Genomic DNA, 21,450 nt, shown 5'->3' on the forward strand with positions numbered 1-21,450 from the left:
TTTGATTCAATTTAAGTTCGCATACCTTTTCTGCTAAGTTACACACACGCTTTATAATGATTTTACAGAAGCTGAGATCAGCCTTGCGGTTCTTGTTTTTAAAAATCATCTCAAGATAACAATTAAAGATCTACGGCTTACTATGATCCAGTGGTGGTATGGTGGTGGGGTAAAGCCAGGGAATGAGCTCTAGTAGTGATGAAGGAGTTAGTTGCAGGCAGGGTGAGCAGGCAGGCACAAACGGCAGGTGATGAACTGGCAGAAAGAGAAGTCCTGGTCCAGAATTGCTTGTTAGTTCCAAGGTGAGGATATCAAGGTGCTGAGGAGTAGAGATATCAAGGTCAGGTTATATGCAAGAGGTACAAGGAAATGACTGAGGCTGGCCTGATTACCACGCAGTAAAGAGAGACAATCTGGCGAAGCCTGGAGCTCCTTCTTGTCCCTAAATAGCAGGGAGTTGAGCAGGATAACGAGCTGGATGATGAGCTGCAGGTGGTGTCAATTGAAGCTCCAGACTCTACCCAGAGTCCCCATGGCAACCTGCTCCACCCTACCTGCAAACTCACACACATCCAGAGCTCAACCATGACACAAAGCTTATCTTCTGATAACTATTTACAGTATAGTTATCTCCAGAAAAGGCCAAATGTTTTTAGATAATAAGAAAATTTTACTTATTTCATAAAAACAAGTTCCATGATCTGGAGATAACAGCACAGAAATGAATAATTTTAGGAATATTAAATTCTTGATCACTGATCCAGCATGTCATTTCGGAGGGATGGCTTGTTGGGCCAGTTGGACCTCTCAGAATGCGAGAAATGCCCAATCCCCACCATGTAGAAGCAGTCCCTGATCTCTGACCCCTCAGACATCCACAACCATCATCATCACCACATGACAAGTGTTACCATGGAAACCTTCATCCAGCACTACAATACAGAGTTGCATTCACAGATGTCGCTTCAGACTTTACTGAGCAGAAAAGAAGCTGCATGTTTACCTGGTCCAGAGTTCCAGAGTCCACTTCTCTGGACTCAGAGGCATCTGGGATGGAACATCACATCCTGGAAACCTGGACTGTAATCAGACCAGTCAGGATTCCAGATCTTTGCTGGAAGAAATGGAGCAAAGCTGCCATATAGACCACATCTTTACTAGGAACATCCACACGATGAAGAACTCATTCTGCAACATGACAGCAGCATGGCTGAGGAAGAGGAGGGTACTGGACTGGTTCTGGACTGAGTCTTGACCTGAAACCTTGACCTTGTTCTGCTGGTCCTGGTTGCAGGAAGAATAAGACAAAATAATACCTGGAGCTCTTCATCACCTGGCATCCTCGATGCTAGAGGATCTTGGAGGAATGCTCCCAACCAGCTCGTCCTGGTGTGTCTGCTGAGCTGGAGCTGTGTTTGGTTTGGTGAGTCAGTGCAGGATTCAGTCTTCCTTCCCTCCAGAGGCATGACTTTAATTTCCTCAAGCACCACTGAAGACTGATAATTTGACCGTTGTACAGGTCACTGGGCCCCAACAATACGTCTGAGGGTTGATTTGGGGTGGAAGAGCAGGAATCGGAGAAAGGTTATGTTCACAGGGAAGCTGAAATAATAGCAGATGAAAATGATGTGGGAGATGACCTGGGGCACCGTGGCTTGTGATTTAGTCCTCATAAAAATAACACAAGACGCTCAGGAGGACTAAGGATCAGCTGGGAGAAACACCAACAACAGCATCATGTCAGAGTTTCTGTTTTTCATACTTTCCCATGTAACTATCTCAGACTTTGTCCACTAATGATGGTCTGATGCTGAAACCCAAAAACAGATAATTAGTCACACTTTGGTTAAACCGAGACCCTAAAGTGCTGACCCAGACAGGCAAAGTCCTCAGCTAATGCAGTGGTCCAGTTGGCAACCGTCTGGCACTGAATGAGTTAACATTGGTCCTTAAATGCTGCTGCTGCTGCTGCTGCTGCTGCTGCTGATGATGATGATGATACAGTCACATCTGTATCAAACTGGTAAAAATATTTCAAGTTAATTCTCCTTTTTTTTGAGCTTCTGGCAGAAGTTAATACAAAGTGCAGTGTCCGAAATTAACTTTTTGACTCACCGATGAAAAAATCCACCGGCCAAACATATTTTTTACTGGCACACGCAGGTCAGTTACCGCCTACAGTCAGCGTGCGCAGGTGTGTTACCGCCTACAGTCGGCACACGCAGGTGTGTTACCGCCTACAGTCGGCACGCGCAGGTGTGTCACCGCCTACAGTCGGCACACCATGTGTGTTACCGCCTACAGCCAGCACATGAGAAGCGAGCGGAACCGGGCTGTGAAGCAGACAGAAGGCACTGCTTTATTCAAACCACCAGGAACGATTAGATATTTCTACATGGAGCGTAAAGAGGGGAGAGGAACCATAGATGTGTCTTTCCACATGGTTGTTTCAGAAACGAGAAGCTGCTCATTGCATCATTCATTTTCTAAACCATTTAGTTCAGGGTCGCAGGGAAGCTAGAGCTTCCAAACTATTTCCCGACTAGTCCTTGGCTCAAACCCAGAAGCTTAATCTCACACCTCCATAAAGTTCGTGGCCCTCATGTCTTCTGAAAGAAAGCCAGCAGTGTATTTGTTAGTTTTGTTTGAAAAGGAGCTTCCTTGTGAGCGAACAGTGCTGAATATAAACTCTCTGGGGGTGGACACACTTCTTTACTCGGCATGGAAAACCGAAGGAATGCTACAGATGTTTTTTCTCACTGGGAATATTCTGTAGTCGTATGAATAGTGCTTTCTGTTCCCATAAGTGCACCATTCCTGGAAGACTGGGTAATCACTAAATAGACAGAAAAACATCCCGGTCCCAGTCCCTCCGGAGCGAGGAAAGTCAGATCCTGGGCCAACTCTGAACAACTGGCAGCTCAAGTTACTGTTCACTAGCTTTTTCTCTTGGTGGCCGACTCTTTCCTCCTGAAATCTTATGTCAGATGTGAGAAAGCTCGTTTTCTTTGTGACGATTTAAATGAAGAGTTCTGTTTTTTCTTACAGCATCTTCAAGATGCTGAAAGATGAAGTCTTTATGATAAACACGTAGTAGAACAACAAACATGAGATCTTTCATGAGACTGTGATGCATCCAGTCTTGTGACTGAACCCTGGCACATGTGCAGTCTCTTTTGTTCACAGCCGACCTGAATGAAAGAGAATAAATCTGTTCTTCAGGAAGTGGACCAGGAGCCCCAAGCTCCTCTAGTTTAGTCTTTCTTAAATCTAGGTCAGGTTTCACAAAGGTACCAGGATGGCAGACTTTGAATGCATGTGCATTTCTAATCTCCACGTCGTCTTTGTCCTCCATGTGGCCCCTCAGCCCCCACCGCTGTTTGCTCCACAGAGCCGAGTGCCTGAGGACAGGGAAGTATGCCACTTTTTATTATCTGCTCCCCGAGTAAAGCCCGCTAATGTAAGAGCAAGAAAAGGAGCCTGTTAATTCACTCGGGCAGCCGCAGAATGGCGGGCGAGTCAGAGTATGAACCTGCTAGTCTGAATGCTGAGCAGGTAAAACCATGCAGCAGCCCAACGGGTCAATAGAGTTAAACAAAATTATGACTCAGCATCAAGATTCAAGAGTTTTGTTGTCTTTTCATATGTATGAATGTACATACAGAAAAAAACTAAAACTAATTGTGTTCCCTGGCATAACCACAAAAGTAAAAAATAATAAATAAATAAAATAATATTACACATTAAGAAGAGCATATTTGTTGTATATATATAGGATCATGTATATATTACACACACACAAACACACACACACACATACACATACATAGATATGGTGTTATATCTATTATATATATATAGATGTGTATATATATATATAACACATATATATATATATACACACAATATATACTATATATATATATATATATGTATATAATATATACATTATATATATATATATATTAGCAATATATATATTATGTGCTTTCATGTATCGAGGTGTGTTTTTTGTGTCTGGGCCCGTCAAGGCCCAGTGTAGAGATGCCGTTTTTCTTCTAACCTCATCCCGTTACTCTCCCTCATGTTATCTTTTCCATCTGTGAAAATAGCGCACTGATCCTGTTTATTTATATTTTGTTGTTGTCTAATCTTGGACGGGTTTGTACTAGAAAAAAATTTGTTGCACCTCTTGCAATGACAATAAAGTTTCATTCATTCATTCACTCATTCATTCATTCATTCATTCATTCATTCACTCACTCATTCATTCATTCATTCATATTTATATAAATACACATATATATATACATATATGTGTATTTACTATCCTTTGGGTCTTTAGAGGGGAAATCAAAAAACAAAAAAAGTCATCTCTCATTAAATCTTAAGTGTATTTAAGACTGATCTTTAAAATAAAAATATATGAAATCCCCTGTTCCCAAATATGAAATAAATGGAAAGTAACTAATTTTATGTGGTTTTTTTTTTTTTTCAAAAAAGCAATGGCATCATGCAATTGAGATTTAAAGAGTTTAAAATGATTTAAGTTAATACATTTGATAGTTTCGATAAGGAATGAAGCTGATTTTTTTTTTGTGTTGTTAGAAAAAGACAGAACAAAATATTATTCTGTGATTTTTTATAGCAGTTTTTATTAGTTTTTACTTATGTGACCTGAAAGGTTGTAAATTATGCACCAATGATTCTTAAAACAAATGATTCCATCAGGGGAAAGCCAAAGTGTGGTCAGAAAGTAGGAGAAAAATGACCTGACAAAAAAGTCAGTTCGCCCCACGTCCACCAACTCCCTGCTGCATTCAGGGACATCAGTTCGCCCCACGTCCACCAACTCCCTGCTGCATTCAGGGACATCAGTTCGCCCCACGTCCACCAACTCCCTGCTTCGTCAGGACACATTTCGCCCCCACGTCCGCCGACTCCCTGCTGCGTTCAGGACATCAGTTCGCCCCACGTCCGCCGACTCCCTGCTGCGTTCAGGGACAATCAGTTCGCCCCAACGTCCGCCGACTCCCTGCTGCGTTCAGGGACATCAGTTCGCCCCACCGTCCGCCGATCCCTGCTGCGTTCAGGACATCAGTTCGCCCCTACGTCCGCCGACTCCCCTGCTGCGTTCAGGACATCAGTTCGCCCCACGTCCGCCGACTCCCTGCTGCGTTCAGGGACATCAGTTCGCCCCACGTCCGCCGACTCCCTGCTGCGTTTCAGGACATCAGTTCGCCCACGTCCGCCGACTCCCTGCTGCGTTCAGCGGACATCAGTTCGCCCCACGTCCGCCGACTCCCTGCTGCGTTCAAGGGACATCAGTTCGCCCCACGTCCGCCGACTCCCTGCTGCGTTCAGGGACATCAGTTCGCCCCACGTCCGCCGACTCCCTGCTGCGTTCAAGGACATCAGTTCGCCCCATCTGTCCGCCGACTTCCCTGCTGCATTCAGGGACATCAGTTCGCCCCACGTCCGCCGACTCCTGCTGCGTTCAGGGACATCAGTTCGCCCCACGTCCGCCGACTCCCTGCTGCGTTCAGGGACATCAGTTCGCCCCACGTCCGCCGACTCCCTGCTGCGTTCAGGACATCAGTTCGCCCCACGTCCGCCGACTCCCTGCTGCGTTCAGGGGACAGTCAGTTCGCCCCACCGTCCGCCGACTCCCTGCTGCGTTCAGGGACATCAGTTCGCCCCACGTCCGCCGACTCCCTGCTTGCGTTCAGGACATCAGTTCGCCCCACGTCCGCCGACTCCCTGCTGCGTTCAGGGACATCAGTTCGCCCCACGTCCGCCGACTCCCTGCTGCATTCAGGGACATCAGTTCGCCCCACGTCCGCCGACTCCCTGCTGCGTTCAGGGACATCAGTTCGCCCCACGTCTGCCGACTCCCTGCTGCGTTCAAGGACATCAGTTCGCCCCACGTCCGCCGACTCCCTGCTGCGTTCAGGGACATCAGTTCGCCCCACATCAAGTTCCAGTTAACTCAAACTTCTAAAACTCTTTTAGTCAGTGTGTTTGTGTTTGTTTTTTGTTTTTTTAGTAAAGCAGACTTGTGAGACTTTGCAGCGTAGTGGTCCTTCAGATCCCTGCTGTGGGTTTCCTCTGATTAATACTCAGTTGTCAGCATAAAAACTGAAAAAATCCTGGTAAGTGAACTTCTGAACCTAAATTTCCCAGCTTGGGATGAATAAAGTACTTCCATTCAGTACTTCCATTCTGATTATTCCTTCAGGCTGTCACCGTGTGGTAAACTGCGACTGATAACTTCAGCTCATTGCGATCCGATGCAGCTGATGCAACTCGTCCCGACTGCACTGCAGCTCTTCTCTGTCGGGCTTTGATGGTTTCAGTGGTCCTCCTGAGACGCAGTGTTGGATTTCCAGTCTCGCTTTGTTCATCCTCCCCTGGGAGAGAGGGTTTTTTTTGTCTCAACAAAGTCAAACAGTTTAACCTTTCAAGTGCTTTTATTCAAACTTTCTTTGTCTTCAGAGATTAAAACATGTCGTAGTTGATGAGTTTTCCCAGAAAAGCCTTAGCTTCGTGTCAGCAGTGATGATCGTATTAAATGCAGGGGCCTGTGTGAAGTTTGGAGGATGAAACGCTGCTGCGAACAGCTGCATTCAGACCAGCTGGGGAACGTTTAGCAGATGTTTATGATACAAGGTTTGATGACCAAACCAGAGCTGACTGTGAAACCACAAGGACATCATCAGTAGCTGTAGAGCAGAGGCCATGTGTTTGTGCTGATCAGAGCAGTGGAACCACTTTCTGCTGCAGGATCGCAGCCAACATGCAGCTCAGACAACCTGCCTGTGATGGAGGCAACGCTGAGCATGAATCCAACTCAGGAATGTCTTAGTGGAAACAACAGTTAATAAAACCAGTTTTTATTGGTTCAGACGTTTGTTGTGAAATCCTCTGACTCTTCCATGTTCTTAGAAACTGAGAGCTGGTCAGAAACATGAGCAGTCTCACACACGCTCATCGTTTTAGCTTCGTACTGTGAAATCTGGATTTAAAGCGCTTTACATCATACACCCATTCACACACACCTTCACACAGATGGTGGAAGCTGCCACGCAAGGCGCTAACCACGACCCATCAGGAGCAATTTGGGGTTCGGTGTCTTGCTCAGGGACACGTCGACATGAGCTTGACAGGCCGAGAATCAAACTGGCAACCCTCAGGCCACAAGATGACCAGCTATCTACCCACTGAGCCCAAGATTGTATTTTTTAAAAGAAAAAAGGGAATTTGGCAATATATCATTTTTATTTAAAATCTTGCCTTTTCTTCTCTAATAACTCCTGTCTTGTCTCCTTTTCACGTTTCTGCCTCGTTATGTAAATGAGGAGGTGGTCTGTGTGACACACACCCGTCTGTCTCGTTGTCCAGCATTCGGGTCTAACTCATCGTCTCCTGGTTACCATGACCGGTGTCCATGTACGGTTCTGTTTCTGCAGACCCAGCAGGGGCCTCTCCTCAGTGCTGGTTCATCCAGTTTCTGAGACCTTTTGCATCACTTTATGGTAAAAAACTTGTCTTCTGCCTCCTGGTGGACACCATGTGCACTACAATAATGTTGACATCAAACGGTGATAAAAACTGTAAATATGCAATAAAAAAACCACATTTATCTTTCTTTTTTTTTTTTTTACATTTTATTAAAGGAACAAATAAGTCTTCGGATAAAAAATGGACTTTCCTCTACATTTTCTTGGGTCAGGGTCTAAAGGGTTAACTACTAAACCACACAGATCAGTCCAAGCGGTTACAACAGGGTTCTGGTTCAGCAGTTCTGGTTCTTTTCTCTTTGGTTCCCATCACCTCTTCGCTACACATCAGCTCTTTCTCTGTTTCCTCTTTGCTGCTTTCCATCCTAAACATAATTTTGTGTAACTTTAAATCCAGTTAAATCCTGATTCTTACCCTCATCTTCCTCAGCCTGTGACAGCAGCCACTGGGGTCCCCACTGCAGCAGCCGATGTCAGTGCCAGAATGGGGCGCTGTGTAACCCCATCACCGAGCCTGCATCTGCACCCCTGGATTCAGAGGCTGGCGCTGTGAGGCCCCCTGTGAACGGGGCACCTATGGTGACGGGTGCCAACAGAAATGCCAGTGCCAGAACGGGGCGGCCTGCCACCATGTGACCGGAGAGTGCACCTGCTCACCGGGATACACCGGCGCTTTGTAAGTCCTGGTGGCACAAATCATGGCACCATGTTTGGTCAAGGTTATGTTCAGTTTCACTGTTTCTAGAGTCAGAGGCCAGTTTGTCATGTAAGCAATGACTTGCCTTAACATGACGTTTGTGCGCATGCACAGAGGATGTTCTTCACTGGGCTGGAAACTCCACACGTCGTACATGAATTATTTCACACTCAGATATACAAAATGTTCAATATAGAATAAAAAGTTTGTCACTGTTTAAACAACCTTCGGTTAAAATGAACCCAGGATGTTTAGCAGTTAAACTCATTTTTTTCTCTTTACAGCTGTGAGGACTTGTGTCTCCAGGTAAACATGGACAGCAGTGTGAGGAGAGATGTCCCTGTCAGAACGGAGGAGTGTGTCATCATGTGGACCGGAGAGTGCTCCTGTCCTGCAGGATGGACGGTACACTCACCAACACAAGCTTTACCTTTTATCACAGTAACACTGATGCATTGGCACCTCTAACGGTACCTGCCTGTGAGGTGGCAAAGCACATTTAAAACATGATCACCTCAAACTCACCAACCACTACGGTCGATGTAGGTCCAGCTCAGTACTGTTCAATATGGTAAATATGGGGAAATTCAGTTAAATGTTAGTAAATGTGGATAAAACAGGTAAAACCTGTTAGAAACAGTAAGTTCATCTTATACAGTGAAGACCTGGTACATACAGTTTTAAATGATGTTAATATATAGCAAATCCAGAAAAATGTGGTTAAAATATGTTACATAAGGTTAATAAGTTAAACACAGTTTAATCATGTTAAATTCAATAAATTACTGTTAAATACAGCAAGTAAATACAGTTATATGAGGTTGAATACAGTAATACAGGTAGATACTAGTTAAATACTATGAAATACTATAGTAATAATAAATAAATATAATATAATATATCCTTGTAAATACAATTAACTACAGTTAAATACTGTTGAAAAGTTAAATAAGTTAAATACAATTTATTAAGATAAGATAAGATAAGATAAGATAAGATAAGATAAGATAAGATAAGATAATCCTTTATTTGTCCCTCAGTGGAGAGATTTCGGTGCTTCAGCAGCAAAGGTGATGGAGCAAAACCTGTGCAAAAAAAAACAGCGTTACAGAGATAAGAACGAAAAACTGTACAGAACAAAAACTGTGTAAAAAAGTCTATACTAAATAAATCTATATAGAAGTTTATATAAAAATAAACATATATACATTATTGCTCGTCTGTGTGTGTTATTAGTTCCCGTTGTGGCTGTGTGGCTACGGCAGCAGTGCAGATTGTAGTCTGACAGCAGCAGGAAGGAAGGACCTGTGGTTTCTCTCCTTCACACCGCGGTGAAGCAGCCTGTCTCTGAAGGAGCTGCTCAGTGTTGTTAAAAAGTCCTGCATGGGGTGGGACGTTTTCTCCATCAGAGACGAAAGCTTAGCCATCATTCTCCTCTCCGTCACCTCCTCCACCGGATGGAGGGGGCGTCCCAGGACACAGCTGAATATTACAGTTGAATATTGCTAAATATAGTAAATCCAAATTAATTTAGTTAATACAATTAATACTGTAACTAAAGCTTAATACAGTTAGATAAATCCAGGTAAATGAAAACAGTTAAATACAAGTAAATACAGTTAAACATTGTTAAATATAGAAAACAATGGTAATACAGTTTAATGCAGTAAATACATGTCAGTATAGTTATATACGGTTAAACACTGGAAAATAGAAAAATCCAGTTTATTACAGTAAATCCAGTTTATAGGAAAGTTACATCCAGTTCATGCAGATGTGTGTGTGGAGTGGAAGGTGCTGTGGGTACGACAGAATTTATCAGCAGAATGGAGATAAAATGAAGCTCAGACGGTGTGTTTGTGTTGTCGATGTTTGCAGGGAACGGTGTGTGGTCAGCCGTGTCCAGATGGACGATTTGGGAAAAACTGTTCCCAGGAATGTCAGTGTCACAATAATGGTTTCTGTGTGTCGTCCACTGGACAGTGTCTCTGCAGCCCTGGATACACAGGAGACCGGTGAGACCAACATTACAAACTAAAATATGAAATGGAAAACTTAATCATAGAGATGGTGCATGAATGAATAAACCCAGCATGAGTGTCTCTGGAAGCAGACGGATCGTCACCGATAACATAAAGATCCTGATCAGATCGCTGTCATCTGCTCACTTCGTGTCTCATTATTGGTTTAATTATTTGTGAGAAAGGGGCAGATAATATAAGATTTTCTTCTTTCTGCTCCTTTTCATTCAGGTTTTGATATTTTGTTGTTTTTGTTGTTTTGTTTTGTTTTCTTGTTACAAATGAAATAAAAAAAAACTTTCACATCCTAACAGGAGAAAAAAAGAAACACAACCAGGAAACCAGTGTGTTCACAGACTGGTCTCAGCTGAATTTTCTGCTGGGCATTTCAACCACATAATTACCAATATCTCAGAGTGTGTGCCTTATAATTACATGAACCATTGACGGGACAGGAATAGACCTTCCAAGTGTGCTTATGTGAGTAACCGAGAGTGCGCCACACCCAAACCAGATTTAGGTTGTCAGCTACAGTGAGCTGGGACTGAAGGGACTGGTGTTAATGGAAACCTTGAGGACCCCCTCCTCTGTTAGAGACTTTATCTGCAGCTCTGAGCTCCACCAATGGCTTTAAACCAGACATGGAGACAGAACCACCACCATCCATGATGAGAATCTCCCGTTCCACCACATCCCAAAGCTGCTCTACTGGACTGAGATCTGGTGGCTGTGGAGGCCGTTGGAGTCCAGTGAACTCATCGCCATGTTGTAGAAAGCAGGTGGAGATGATCTGAGCTTTGTGACATGGTGCATTATCCTGCTGGAAGTAGCATCAGAAGATGCTCCACTGTGGTCATAAAGGGATGGACATGGTCAGCAACAATACTCAGGTAGGCTGTGCTGGTTAAACCAGGCCACGTTGGTACTAAGGGGCCCAAAGTGGACCAAGAAAATCTCCCCCCACCATTACACCAGCAGCAGCCTGAAGCGTTGATCCAAGGCAGGATGGATCCATGTTTTCATGATGTTTCCAGCAGATTCTGAGCCGAGCATCTGAATGTGGAGCTGAAATGGAGACTCATCAGACCAGCAACGTTTCTCCATCTTCTATTGTCCAGTGTTGGTGAGTGTGTGTGAATTGTAGCCTCAGTTTCCTGTTCTTAGCTGGCAGGAGGCACCCGGTGTGTCTTCTGCTGCATCCTGGTCCAGACAACTGCTGCTCTGGATGTTTTCTCTTCTTCAGACCATCTCTGGAAACCCTGGAGATGGTTGTGGGTGGAAATCCCAGTAAATACTGAGACCAACAACCATGCCACGTTCAAAGTCTTTTAAATCCTCTTTCTTCCTCATTCTGATGCTCAGTTTGACCTTCAGCAGGTCATTGTCACCACGTCTCCTTGACTACATGCTGCCCTGTGATTGGCTGATTAGTTACCAGTGTTAACAGGAAGTCGAACATGTGGAGCTGATGAGGTGGACTCTCACTAATCACTGATCATGTGTCCTGCTGTCATCAGGTGTCAGGACCAGTGTCCAATTGGTACTTATGGTGCTGGCTGTACGAAGACCTGTCGCTGTAAGAACAACAGCAAGTGCTACCACTCCAACGGGATGTGTCTGTGTGAGCCAGGATACACAGGAGGAACCTGTGACGTCCCACTGTGTCCTGAAGGCCACTACGGCTTACGGTGTGACAGGAAGTGTCCGTGCCACGGTCCAAACACCCGCAGGTAGGCTGCAGATAGCTCTGCTGGCTTCCTTAAATCCTTAAAGATGATTTTCATTATAATCCTGAACATTGTGATGTGGAGGTGGATGTCCATCTGCTGTGTGTGTCCGGTGTAACAGCTGACACTCGGGCCGTTAGGCAGCACAGGTGGCGGTCTGCAGAGAACAGCTGCTCTGCTTCTCCTCAATAGCACTGCTATGTCACATCAGTCAGCTGACACTCGAACACATCACAAACACATGGAGACAGGCTCCACCAGAGTCCTGCAGATCATCTGCACCGCAGAAGAACACCAGCTTCAGTCCATTCAGAGTTCTGCACCACAGCACCAGGGTTCATCATGTTATCTGAGCTTCTTTACTCTACAGAAGCTCCATATAAAACATCTGAATGATCCCATCAGTGCTGCAGGGTCTCATGTTTCATTACTGATAGCTGGATGAAGTACGAGTGCATGCAGCAGACAGTCCATGCTGCTGTTAGCTGCTGATCTCTGTGTCCAGACATCATTAATATATTTACATGTAGAAAATCTTCCCTCCATCCCATCCATGTGATGTCCTCCATACAGCTCTGCAGGAGCACCACCATCACTCTGGATTGGATATCTGGTACATTAGTAGAGATAAAAACCAAAATATAACAACAACTGAGTGACCGGAGCATCCTCAGAACTCCAACAAACTTAAAACCACCTTTAGTCCAATTTAGAACCATGACATAACAAAAATTAATTAAAATAAAAAATGAAATAACAAAGTAAGAAAAACAAAACCTGATCATAACAAATGAAATTAGATAAAAACTCAATAAAAATTCATTATAAGAATTTATAAAAACTAATCAAAATTAAAATGAAAAGTTAAAACAAATCACAATAAAAAACAATAAATAAACAAATCAAAACAAATTAAGAAAAAAAATATAGCAGAATAAAAATAAATATTAAACTGAATTTAAAATAAAACTAATTAAATTAAATAGTATAAAATAGAATAAAACCAAAATAAAATCAAATTTTTTGGTGTAAGGGAGCATGACGAGCTCCTGATCACAGATCATTAAATTAGCTGTGACATTAGCATGTGAGGATGTTCCTCCAGGTTTCTCCCATCTGCCTCAGCATCATCGTGGCAGACAGGTGGGTCCTTCAGGTGTCGCTTAAATAGATTTTATAAAGTGTTAAACTCAGATTCAACAGAAGCAAAGTGGTGCCAAATCCTGCAGAGCCTTTTAATTTCTAGCTGCTGGATGAAAGTTTCTGAGACAACAGAAAAACAGGCTCGTTTACAGCTAAATGGCTTTACTGTACCTGGAATGATACCCATCATATTCACACATTCACACACTGATGGCGGAAGCTGTCATGCAAGGCGCTCAACCACGACCCATCAGGAGCAAGTAGGGGTTTGGTGCCTTGCCCAAGGACACTTCGACATGAACTCGACTTGGCCGAGGATCGAACCGGCAACCCTCAGGCTACAAGATGACCGCTCTACCCACTGAGCCACACCGATCCTACAGTTAGAAAAACGAGGCAAAGCAGTTAATTTCTACATCACATTTCATGTCCAGGACAATTCAAAGTGCTTTACATCAAACAAAAACATTATAGATATTAAGAAATAATAAAAGGCAGCAACACATAGCAAGAATCACAATAAAATCATAAATTACATTAAAATTATTAAAAGCAAGATGAGTTAAAAGTTACTGCAGTTTCATGCATAAAGATGAGAAAAGAAATGTTTTTAACCTGGATTTAAAAATGTCTACATTTGGTGAAAGTTTAATCTCCACTGGCAGTTTGTTCCACTTGTTTGCAGCATAACAGCTAAACGTGTAACGTTGGATCGGCTGAAAGTCGGACACAAGCGCAGGCTGGTGGAGAGAAGGATTTTAATGGAGCTCTAACAGACCAAAGGTGTTACAAGACAATACAAAGTTCTGCAGTGCGCTGAGGGTTTAAGTAGGCCGGAGGACAGGTGTGACTTGTTAGGTTGATGAGGAGAGAGGCAGGTGAAGTCCGATGAGCTGGACAGATGAGTCCTGGGAGATTAAGTCCTAGAACCGGTGATCAGAATTCTGGCGAAGCAGAGTGTACTGGTGCAGGAGGAGCAGGCATGACAAAATGCTGCTTCTCCATGTTTAGTCTGGACTCTGGTCTGGATCCTGGTCTGGACTCTGGTCTGGATCCTGGTCTGGACTCTGGGCTGGTCTCTGGTCTAGACTCTGGCCTGGACTCTGGTCTAGACTCTGGTCTAGACTCTGGTCTTGATCCTGGTTTGGATCCTGGTCTGGACTCTGGTCTGGACTCTTGCCTGGACTCTGGTCTGGATCCTGGTCTGGACTCTGGGCTGGTCTCTGGTCTGGATCCTGGTCTGGGATCCTGGTCTGGACTCTGGCCTAGGCACTCTGGTCTGGGCTCTGGCCTGGACTCTGGTTGGACTCTGGTCTAGACCCCTGGGCTGGATCCTGGTCCTGGACTCTGGCCTGGGACTCTGGTCTGGATCCTGGTCTAGACTCTGGCCTGGACTCTGGTCTGGGCTCTGGCCTGGAATCTGGTTTGGACTCTGGGCTGGACCCTGGTCTGGATCCTGGTCTGGACTCTGGCCTGGACTCTGGTCTAGACTCTGGCCTGGACTCTGGTCTAGACTCTGGCCTGGACTCTGGTCTAGACTCTGGTCTGGACTCTGGTCTAGACTCTGGCCTAGAGGTTAACCTGCTAGGTTTGTATTCTGGGCCTGAACTGTTCTGGGATGTAAATAATCAGAAGGGTTTAAAACTATTCTGGGACTGGAAACCAGTGTAAACTGGAAACCAGTGTAAAGATTTAAAAACTGGTGTGATGTGTTCAGGGGTCTCATTTATAAAACTGTGCGTAGGATTCTTACTAAAAGTGTACTTACGCCCAAAACCGGAAGTTGGCGTACGCCATAAAATATTCAGATTTATAAAACCGTGCGTACGCACAGGTGCAAGCAATTTCTCCTTTATAAATCACACTCGTCCTTGAAGTTTGCGCAGGTGAATTTGGCTCATGTTCCGCCCACCACACACCCACTTTCCACCATAAATGGTCAATGCAAAGTAGCTCAGCGTGTATTAAAATGAGCCAGCTGATCCATGTTGTGATCCATGAACAACGGCAACCGCAGGGAAGCGAACCAAAAAACGCAACTTCACAGAGGCAGAAATCGATGCATTAGTGAGTGAGGTGGAGAGTCGAAAAATTATTTTGTTTGGTAGCCACAGTAGTGGCGTGACAAATAAGAGTAAGTGTCGTGAGTGGCAACACATAGTTACCTCAGTTAACTCTGTGAGCGGGACAGAGCGGACCATGGCGAGATCAAAAAGAAACCATCAATGAACTGAAGGAAATCAGAACAACACTGCATAATTTGTGTGACATTATGTTCGACATTTCAAACACATTAAACGAGCTTGTGAAAAAGTGAACCTTATTGTCTGCTTAATCGCTGCATGACCTCCTCACGGAGCCGTGCCCCGTGTTGGAACTCCCTGTGTCTGGGAGGGGGCTGTGGGTGAGGGTCGGCATTCCGAGGAGGGGGGAGGCCAGGAGGTAGTTGGATGCCGTGCCTCAGTGCCAGGTTGTGCAGCACGCCACACGCCCTCACGATCCTGCGCACCTTTTGGGGATGGTACAATACTCTACCCCCTGACGCATCCAGACACCGCCACCGGCATTTTAAAAGGCCGATGGCGCGCTCTACAGTTGAGCGCGCACGGGAGTGAGCGGTATTGAACAGGGTCTCCTCTGTGCTCTGGGGGTTTGGGAAGGGGGTCAGGAGCCAGCGCCGGAGGGGGTAGCCACTGTCCCCTGCATTTCAATGAAACAGTGCATCAGTGGTCTGCATCTGGCTAAGCTGGTTGTCAATATAAAGTTATTGTCTTACCAAGAAGCCAGCCATCACGTACAGCGCCTGCCTGCAGTCTCTTCTCTACACTGCTTTGCGCTAGGATGTAAGAGTCATGTGTAGAGCCAGGCCATCGTGCAACTACATTTGTCAACATCATGTTGGATTGACATATGACTTGAACATTGATAGTATGCACATGCTTCCTATTGACATACATGAATTCATCGACATATGGGGCCCTTATAGCAATATGAGTGCAGTCAATTGCGCCGATTACATTAGGAAAACCGGACATTGCTGCAAATTGCCTTTTAATGTCGGCCTGTTCTCCTGCAATATAGGGAAATTGGATGTGGAAGAGTGTAGCAGGACGCATAGACAGCGGAGACGGGTTATGAACTCTTGCCGGGTTGAAGTCATGCACGCTGACCAGTGAGCCGAAATCACATCTGCGGTCATACAGCCAGAGCGCAAAATTAATTGGAGACATGGTGACAGGACCCCACGCTGCCACAAGAGGACTCTGGATGCAGTGTGTTGTTAATTCCCCACCTCTCCATCTGTGTCGCCAATTCCCCCAGCCTCCAAAACCAGCGTACGCATGGGTCAGAGCTGCCGTGAAAGACCGCACATTTTCACGTCAAGTTTGTTTTTTATAAATCACAACCTTTGCGTGAAAAGAGGCGTACGCCAGTTTCAGGCCCCATTTTGTGCGTACGCAACGGTTATAAATGAGACCCCAGTACAGTAATCCAGTCTACTGGAGATGGATCATGGAGGAGTTTCTCCTGGTCTTTCTGGGAGACTAAACTTTTAATTCTGTTAATGATTCTGGTAAAAAGCTTCACTAAGAAGCTTTTTACCAGAATCTAGACCCTAGACCCTGGTCTAGACCAGTTCTGTCAACACTCCAAGGTTACCAGCTTGGTCGGTGGTTTTAAGAGCCGGAGTCTCCAGGTGTTTGCCAATGCTGGGAGGCGAACTGGATGTAACTGGACCTGTCAGACTTCATGATGTCTCCGCTCTAACAGTGATGTTTGTCTTTGTCCACCAGCTGCCACCCCATGACAGGAGAGTGCACATGTTTCCCCGGTTGGTCGGGTCTCTACTGCAATGAGACGTGCACCCCTGGATTTTATGGCGAGTCCTGCAGGGAGGTGTGCCAGTGCCAGAACGGTGCTGACTGCAGCAGCGTGACCGGAGAGTGTATCTGTGCTCCAGGCTTCATGGTAAACCTAAACCACACCCAGCTGGCTTCACCTCACCGGATCTGAAGCTGAGACGACTTGAGTGAATGAATGAATGAATGAACTGAATTTAAAGTGAAAACAAAAAGAAGATAAACGCTTGTGTCCACTCAGAACATCAACGCTTCCATCTGACTCAGTATGGACATCTAGTGGCAGGAGTTTGAAACTACAACAACATCTTCATAGCGACTCTGTTAAGAGCTAAACGTCGTCTAACAAAGTTCATCCAGCACCAAATGACACGGGAAAAAGACAGACCACACTCTTCCAGTCCTCAGGTTGTTAAAGAGTAGAGGCTTTTCTTCTGCAAGCCTTCCCAACAAGTCATACTGGTTCAGTCTTTTTTTTTGCTGGACTGTGATGAACTTTAACATTTAACCTGATAACTGAGGTCTGGAGAGTCTGACATGGAGCTCTGGGGATTTATAGGATTGCGTAATCTGTCATGTGTTGTTCCTCTGAGGTTGCATCTATCTGATTATAACACCTGGATAGGACCAGATGATGTTTTTTAAACACGTCCTACAACATAAAACTTTTGTTTTTCCCGTGGCCATATCTGCTGCTGTACACCAAGTTAAAAGGCAGAATTATTTCATGATAACCAGTTTATCTGCCAGACCTCAGGGTGGTGTGGTCATATGGTAGCTCTGTAGATGGCTGAGTCATGTACTGAGAAAAATAGAACATGTGATAAAGTTTTACCCTGAAAACCTCTTTTACTGGTTTATTTCCTGCTGTCATCAGGGTCCCAGCTGCTCCATCCCGTGTCCAGCAGGAACTCACGGAGTCAAGTGTTCATCCAGCTGTAAATGTAAGAACGGAGCTCGGTGCTCACCTGTGGATGGGTCCTGCTCCTGTACGCCAGGTGAGTGGAGGACATGGACACATGATCCCGTTCACAGTGTTGTAGCAGCATCACACCTTAACTTTTATATGAAATATTAATTAATATTTATATTAATATTACTGTTAATATTTGGCAAACCTGGAGGCACCACCTTTTTATTTATTAGTAGGTTAATATCGTAAAATAAATCCGTCTCAAGACTCTAATTCACTGAGTTCTACCGTATGAAGGGACGTTTCATCTTGCACAGGAAACACACGAACAAGGACCAGTTCATGTATTAAACACTGGCGATGAATAAAAGCAGGAGGTCCAACATGAAATGTGGTAGAAAGCAGTTACTGTAACAGCGGAGCTGGAGGCAGGATGCAGGTAGTCCAGGTTTCATTAATTATGATAGAATATCAAAGAAAATTTTTACTTTCCTCCATAACGCATTGAGAAACTCATTAATGTTTTCATCACATCTAGACTGAACTGTGATTCAAAGCTCGGCCTCTCTGTCCACCACCAGGTCCAGCATCCAGCTCCAGGATGCTGCTGGTTGTCATAGAGGCCATGATGGCATCACTCTGGTCTCAGCAGGTTTACACCAGCTGTTGTATTGATTAAAAGATTATTTTTTATTACTTTTATAAGTTTGTAACAAGTAATAAAAAAATAACTGCCCGAGAGCGAGTTATCCAACCGAGCTGCTGTAAATGCCTGGTCGAATCATGAGGATCATTTCAGAGGGAGGGCCTGGATCTTCCACCAAGGCAGCTCCTAGACTCTGGAATGCCCGTCCGTCAATATTCATGCTGCATCTTTTCAGTCCTTTAAATTCCCATTAGAAAACTCAGTTTTTAATCATTTAATTTGGTTTTCACGTTTTTTTCATAGTAAATTTTACTACACTTTGTTGGTTTTATATGGTCCATTTGAAATCTTTCTGTTATCGAATATATATAACAATATAATATAATAATCTTATAATATATTAATCTTTATGCTGATTCTGAAACATCCTGATAATAAAGTTCATTTGTGTGTTAACTGAGGTGTTTTGATTGCTGTGCATGTGTGATGATGCTACCTGCTCTTTATCAACAGGAAGATGTTTGTGTGTGAATCTTTTCAGGCTGGCATGGGGTGGACTGCTCCATCAACTGTCCCAGTGGTACCTGGGGTCTGGGCTGTAACCTCACCTGTAAGTGTGCTAATGGCGGAGGGTGCAGTGCTCTGGATGGTGGCTGTACATGTGCTCCAGGATGGAGAGGAGAGAGGTGTGAGCTTCACTGCCAGGTGAGAAGATGTGGATGCACAGATGCTCAGCATGTGTGGCTTCTTTCCAGGTTTTCCTCGTCCACTGACGTCACCTCGCTGGTGATTTCTTTAAAGGGAGAGTCAAGTGAATGCTCTTGTAATTAATGTCTTCATACGCAGTAGAAGTGAGTATTTAAGCCTGAAACTCACCATCAGAAGCCTTTCAAATGATCCAAGTAGATAGGTCCAGCTGCCTTTCCTAACCTGGTATGATCTACACAAACCTACGCAACACTCAGATAACACCAGCTTTCATCTACACAGACAGGCCCCACAGACCACCATGTGTGCTGTTAACCTAAGAATAGTTTGTTTTGTGGAGTAACTGGACTGACAGCTTGCAGGAAGTCCTGCCACCACGGACCTGCCGTGGCCCGCAGGTCTGTAACGCTGGATCTGGAAATGCATATCATAGTGGGTTCTGGTGATTCTGCATTTATTTCGGCCTACAGTACTCATAGAAGTTCCCAACATATTTGCTGTGAGAGCTTACCACAGCTTCTCCTGAGGACTCTGACGCGGGGTTCTGCTGTTTATCAGCTAAACTCTGTTCTCTTATAAAGATTAAACTCCATCATTTAGAATCCTGGTTGGAATTAAGATTCCTGCTCTTAGTTTATTATGCTCATATCTCTCTCTAGCAGAAGCTGCTGCATTCGGAACTGAGGTTGTATGTACAGAAAAGCCTACAACACACAGAAGATTAGAACATGATTGATTTAAAGCAGCTGAAGCAACTTTCTTCTTCCTGTAACGTTGCTGACTCAGCTCGGTTGGAAAGTCTCTGAGTCCATCATCTCATCTTCTGCAGGATGGAACGTACGGCCTGGACTGTAAGGAACGCTGCGACTGCAGCCATGCTGATGGATGTCACCACTCCACTGGTCACTGCCGCTGTCTGGCTGGATGGACTGGTAACACCTCACAACACGCTCTGCTCAAAGCTTACATATGCCAGTGTGCCAGTGTGTGTGTGTGTGTGTGTGCAGGTATCCACTGTGACAGTGTGTGTGTGTGTGTGCAGGTATTCACTGTCACAGTGTGTGTGTGTGTGTGCAGGTATCCACTGTGACAGTGTGTGTGTGTGTGCAGGTATCCACTGTGACAGTGTGTGTGTGTGTGCAGGTATCCACTGTGACAGTGTGTGTGTGTGTGCAGGTATCCACTGTGACAGTGTGTGTGTGTGTGTGTGCAGGTATCCACTGTGACAGTGTGTGTGCTGAGGGCCGCTGGGGCCCAAACTGCACCCTGTCCTGTAACTGTAGGAACGGAGCGTCCTGTTCTCCAGATGAAGGAACCTGTGAGTGCGCTCCAGGATACAGAGGAACCACCTGCCAGAGGAGTAAGTCCTGCTTCATCATCCTACAGTTTCTCTCCTGACAGGACGGTGTCAGCCAACCAGAGGCTGGTTCAGCATATCCAGGTTATCTGCTGGTTACTGCCTTAACTAATCCTGACCATGGAGTGCTGGTAACTTACTAATGTGATTGGTCCTCCTGGCCAGGCGGAGGTTCTGGTGACTTCAGAGTTGTAGACCAACCAGAAGTTTTAAAAATGTTTTATGACAGTTTTTCTTTCAGTCAGTTAATAATAAATAATAGCCTAGTTAAAGAAAACCCACAGACTGCATTGAATCTAAAACTTGATTCAGTCCCCCATCCTGAGCTACATGGTCCAGTACTGGAAAGGAAAAACTCCCTTTTAACACGATGGAAAAACCTCCAACAGAACCAGAACCTGAACCCTGCTCAGGGAGGGCGGCCATCTGCATGGACCGGCTGGGTAGAAGAGGACAGGAAGGAAAGACCAGCAGACCATGCAAATACGTTAATGATGCCGATACTGTCACGTTTCTACATGGAGGATGAGGAGCAGAGATGAAGAGAGGAGCCCAGTGCATCATGGGACGTCCCCCAGAAGAGAGGAGCCCAGTGCATCATGGGACGTCCCCCAGAAGCTTTGGCCTCTAGCAGCAGGACTAGAGGATGGATCAGGATCACAAAGCCAGACCTGCTATAAGATTTATCATGAAGGAAAGTTAGATGATCTGAAGGTAGAGAGGAGGTCTGAGACCTGAAGCCAGACCGGGAGTTTAGAAAATACTCAGAATAAAGGAGCAGCAGTATATTAGTGTCATTTGCTTTTGACAGGCCTGAGGTAGTGTTACACGTTAATAAATTATATTTGTGTAATCTGA

At 44.9% G+C, this 21,450-nt stretch overlaps 1 protein-coding gene across 1 annotated transcript in view; it reads left to right on the forward strand.

Moving 5' to 3' along the window:
• The window catches only part of megf10 (multiple EGF-like-domains 10), an 83,818-nt gene that overhangs the window by 44,971 nt on the left and 17,397 nt on the right, over positions 1–21,450 (forward strand). Inside the window, 12 exon segments of the mRNA XM_041970736.1 lie at positions 7,951–8,028; positions 8,031–8,196; positions 8,502–8,515; positions 8,518–8,588; positions 8,590–8,622; positions 10,096–10,232; positions 11,756–11,968; positions 16,903–17,077; positions 17,846–17,966; positions 19,069–19,232; positions 20,065–20,167; positions 20,449–20,595. Coding sequence (XP_041826670.1) covers positions 7,951–8,028; positions 8,031–8,196; positions 8,502–8,515; positions 8,518–8,588; positions 8,590–8,622; positions 10,096–10,232; positions 11,756–11,968; positions 16,903–17,077; positions 17,846–17,966; positions 19,069–19,232; positions 20,065–20,167; positions 20,449–20,595 — 1,422 coding nt within the window.

This window comes from Melanotaenia boesemani, chromosome 19 (genome assembly GCF_017639745.1).
Source record: "Melanotaenia boesemani isolate fMelBoe1 chromosome 19, fMelBoe1.pri, whole genome shotgun sequence".
Lineage (NCBI taxonomy): Eukaryota > Metazoa > Chordata > Actinopteri > Atheriniformes > Melanotaeniidae > Melanotaenia > Melanotaenia boesemani.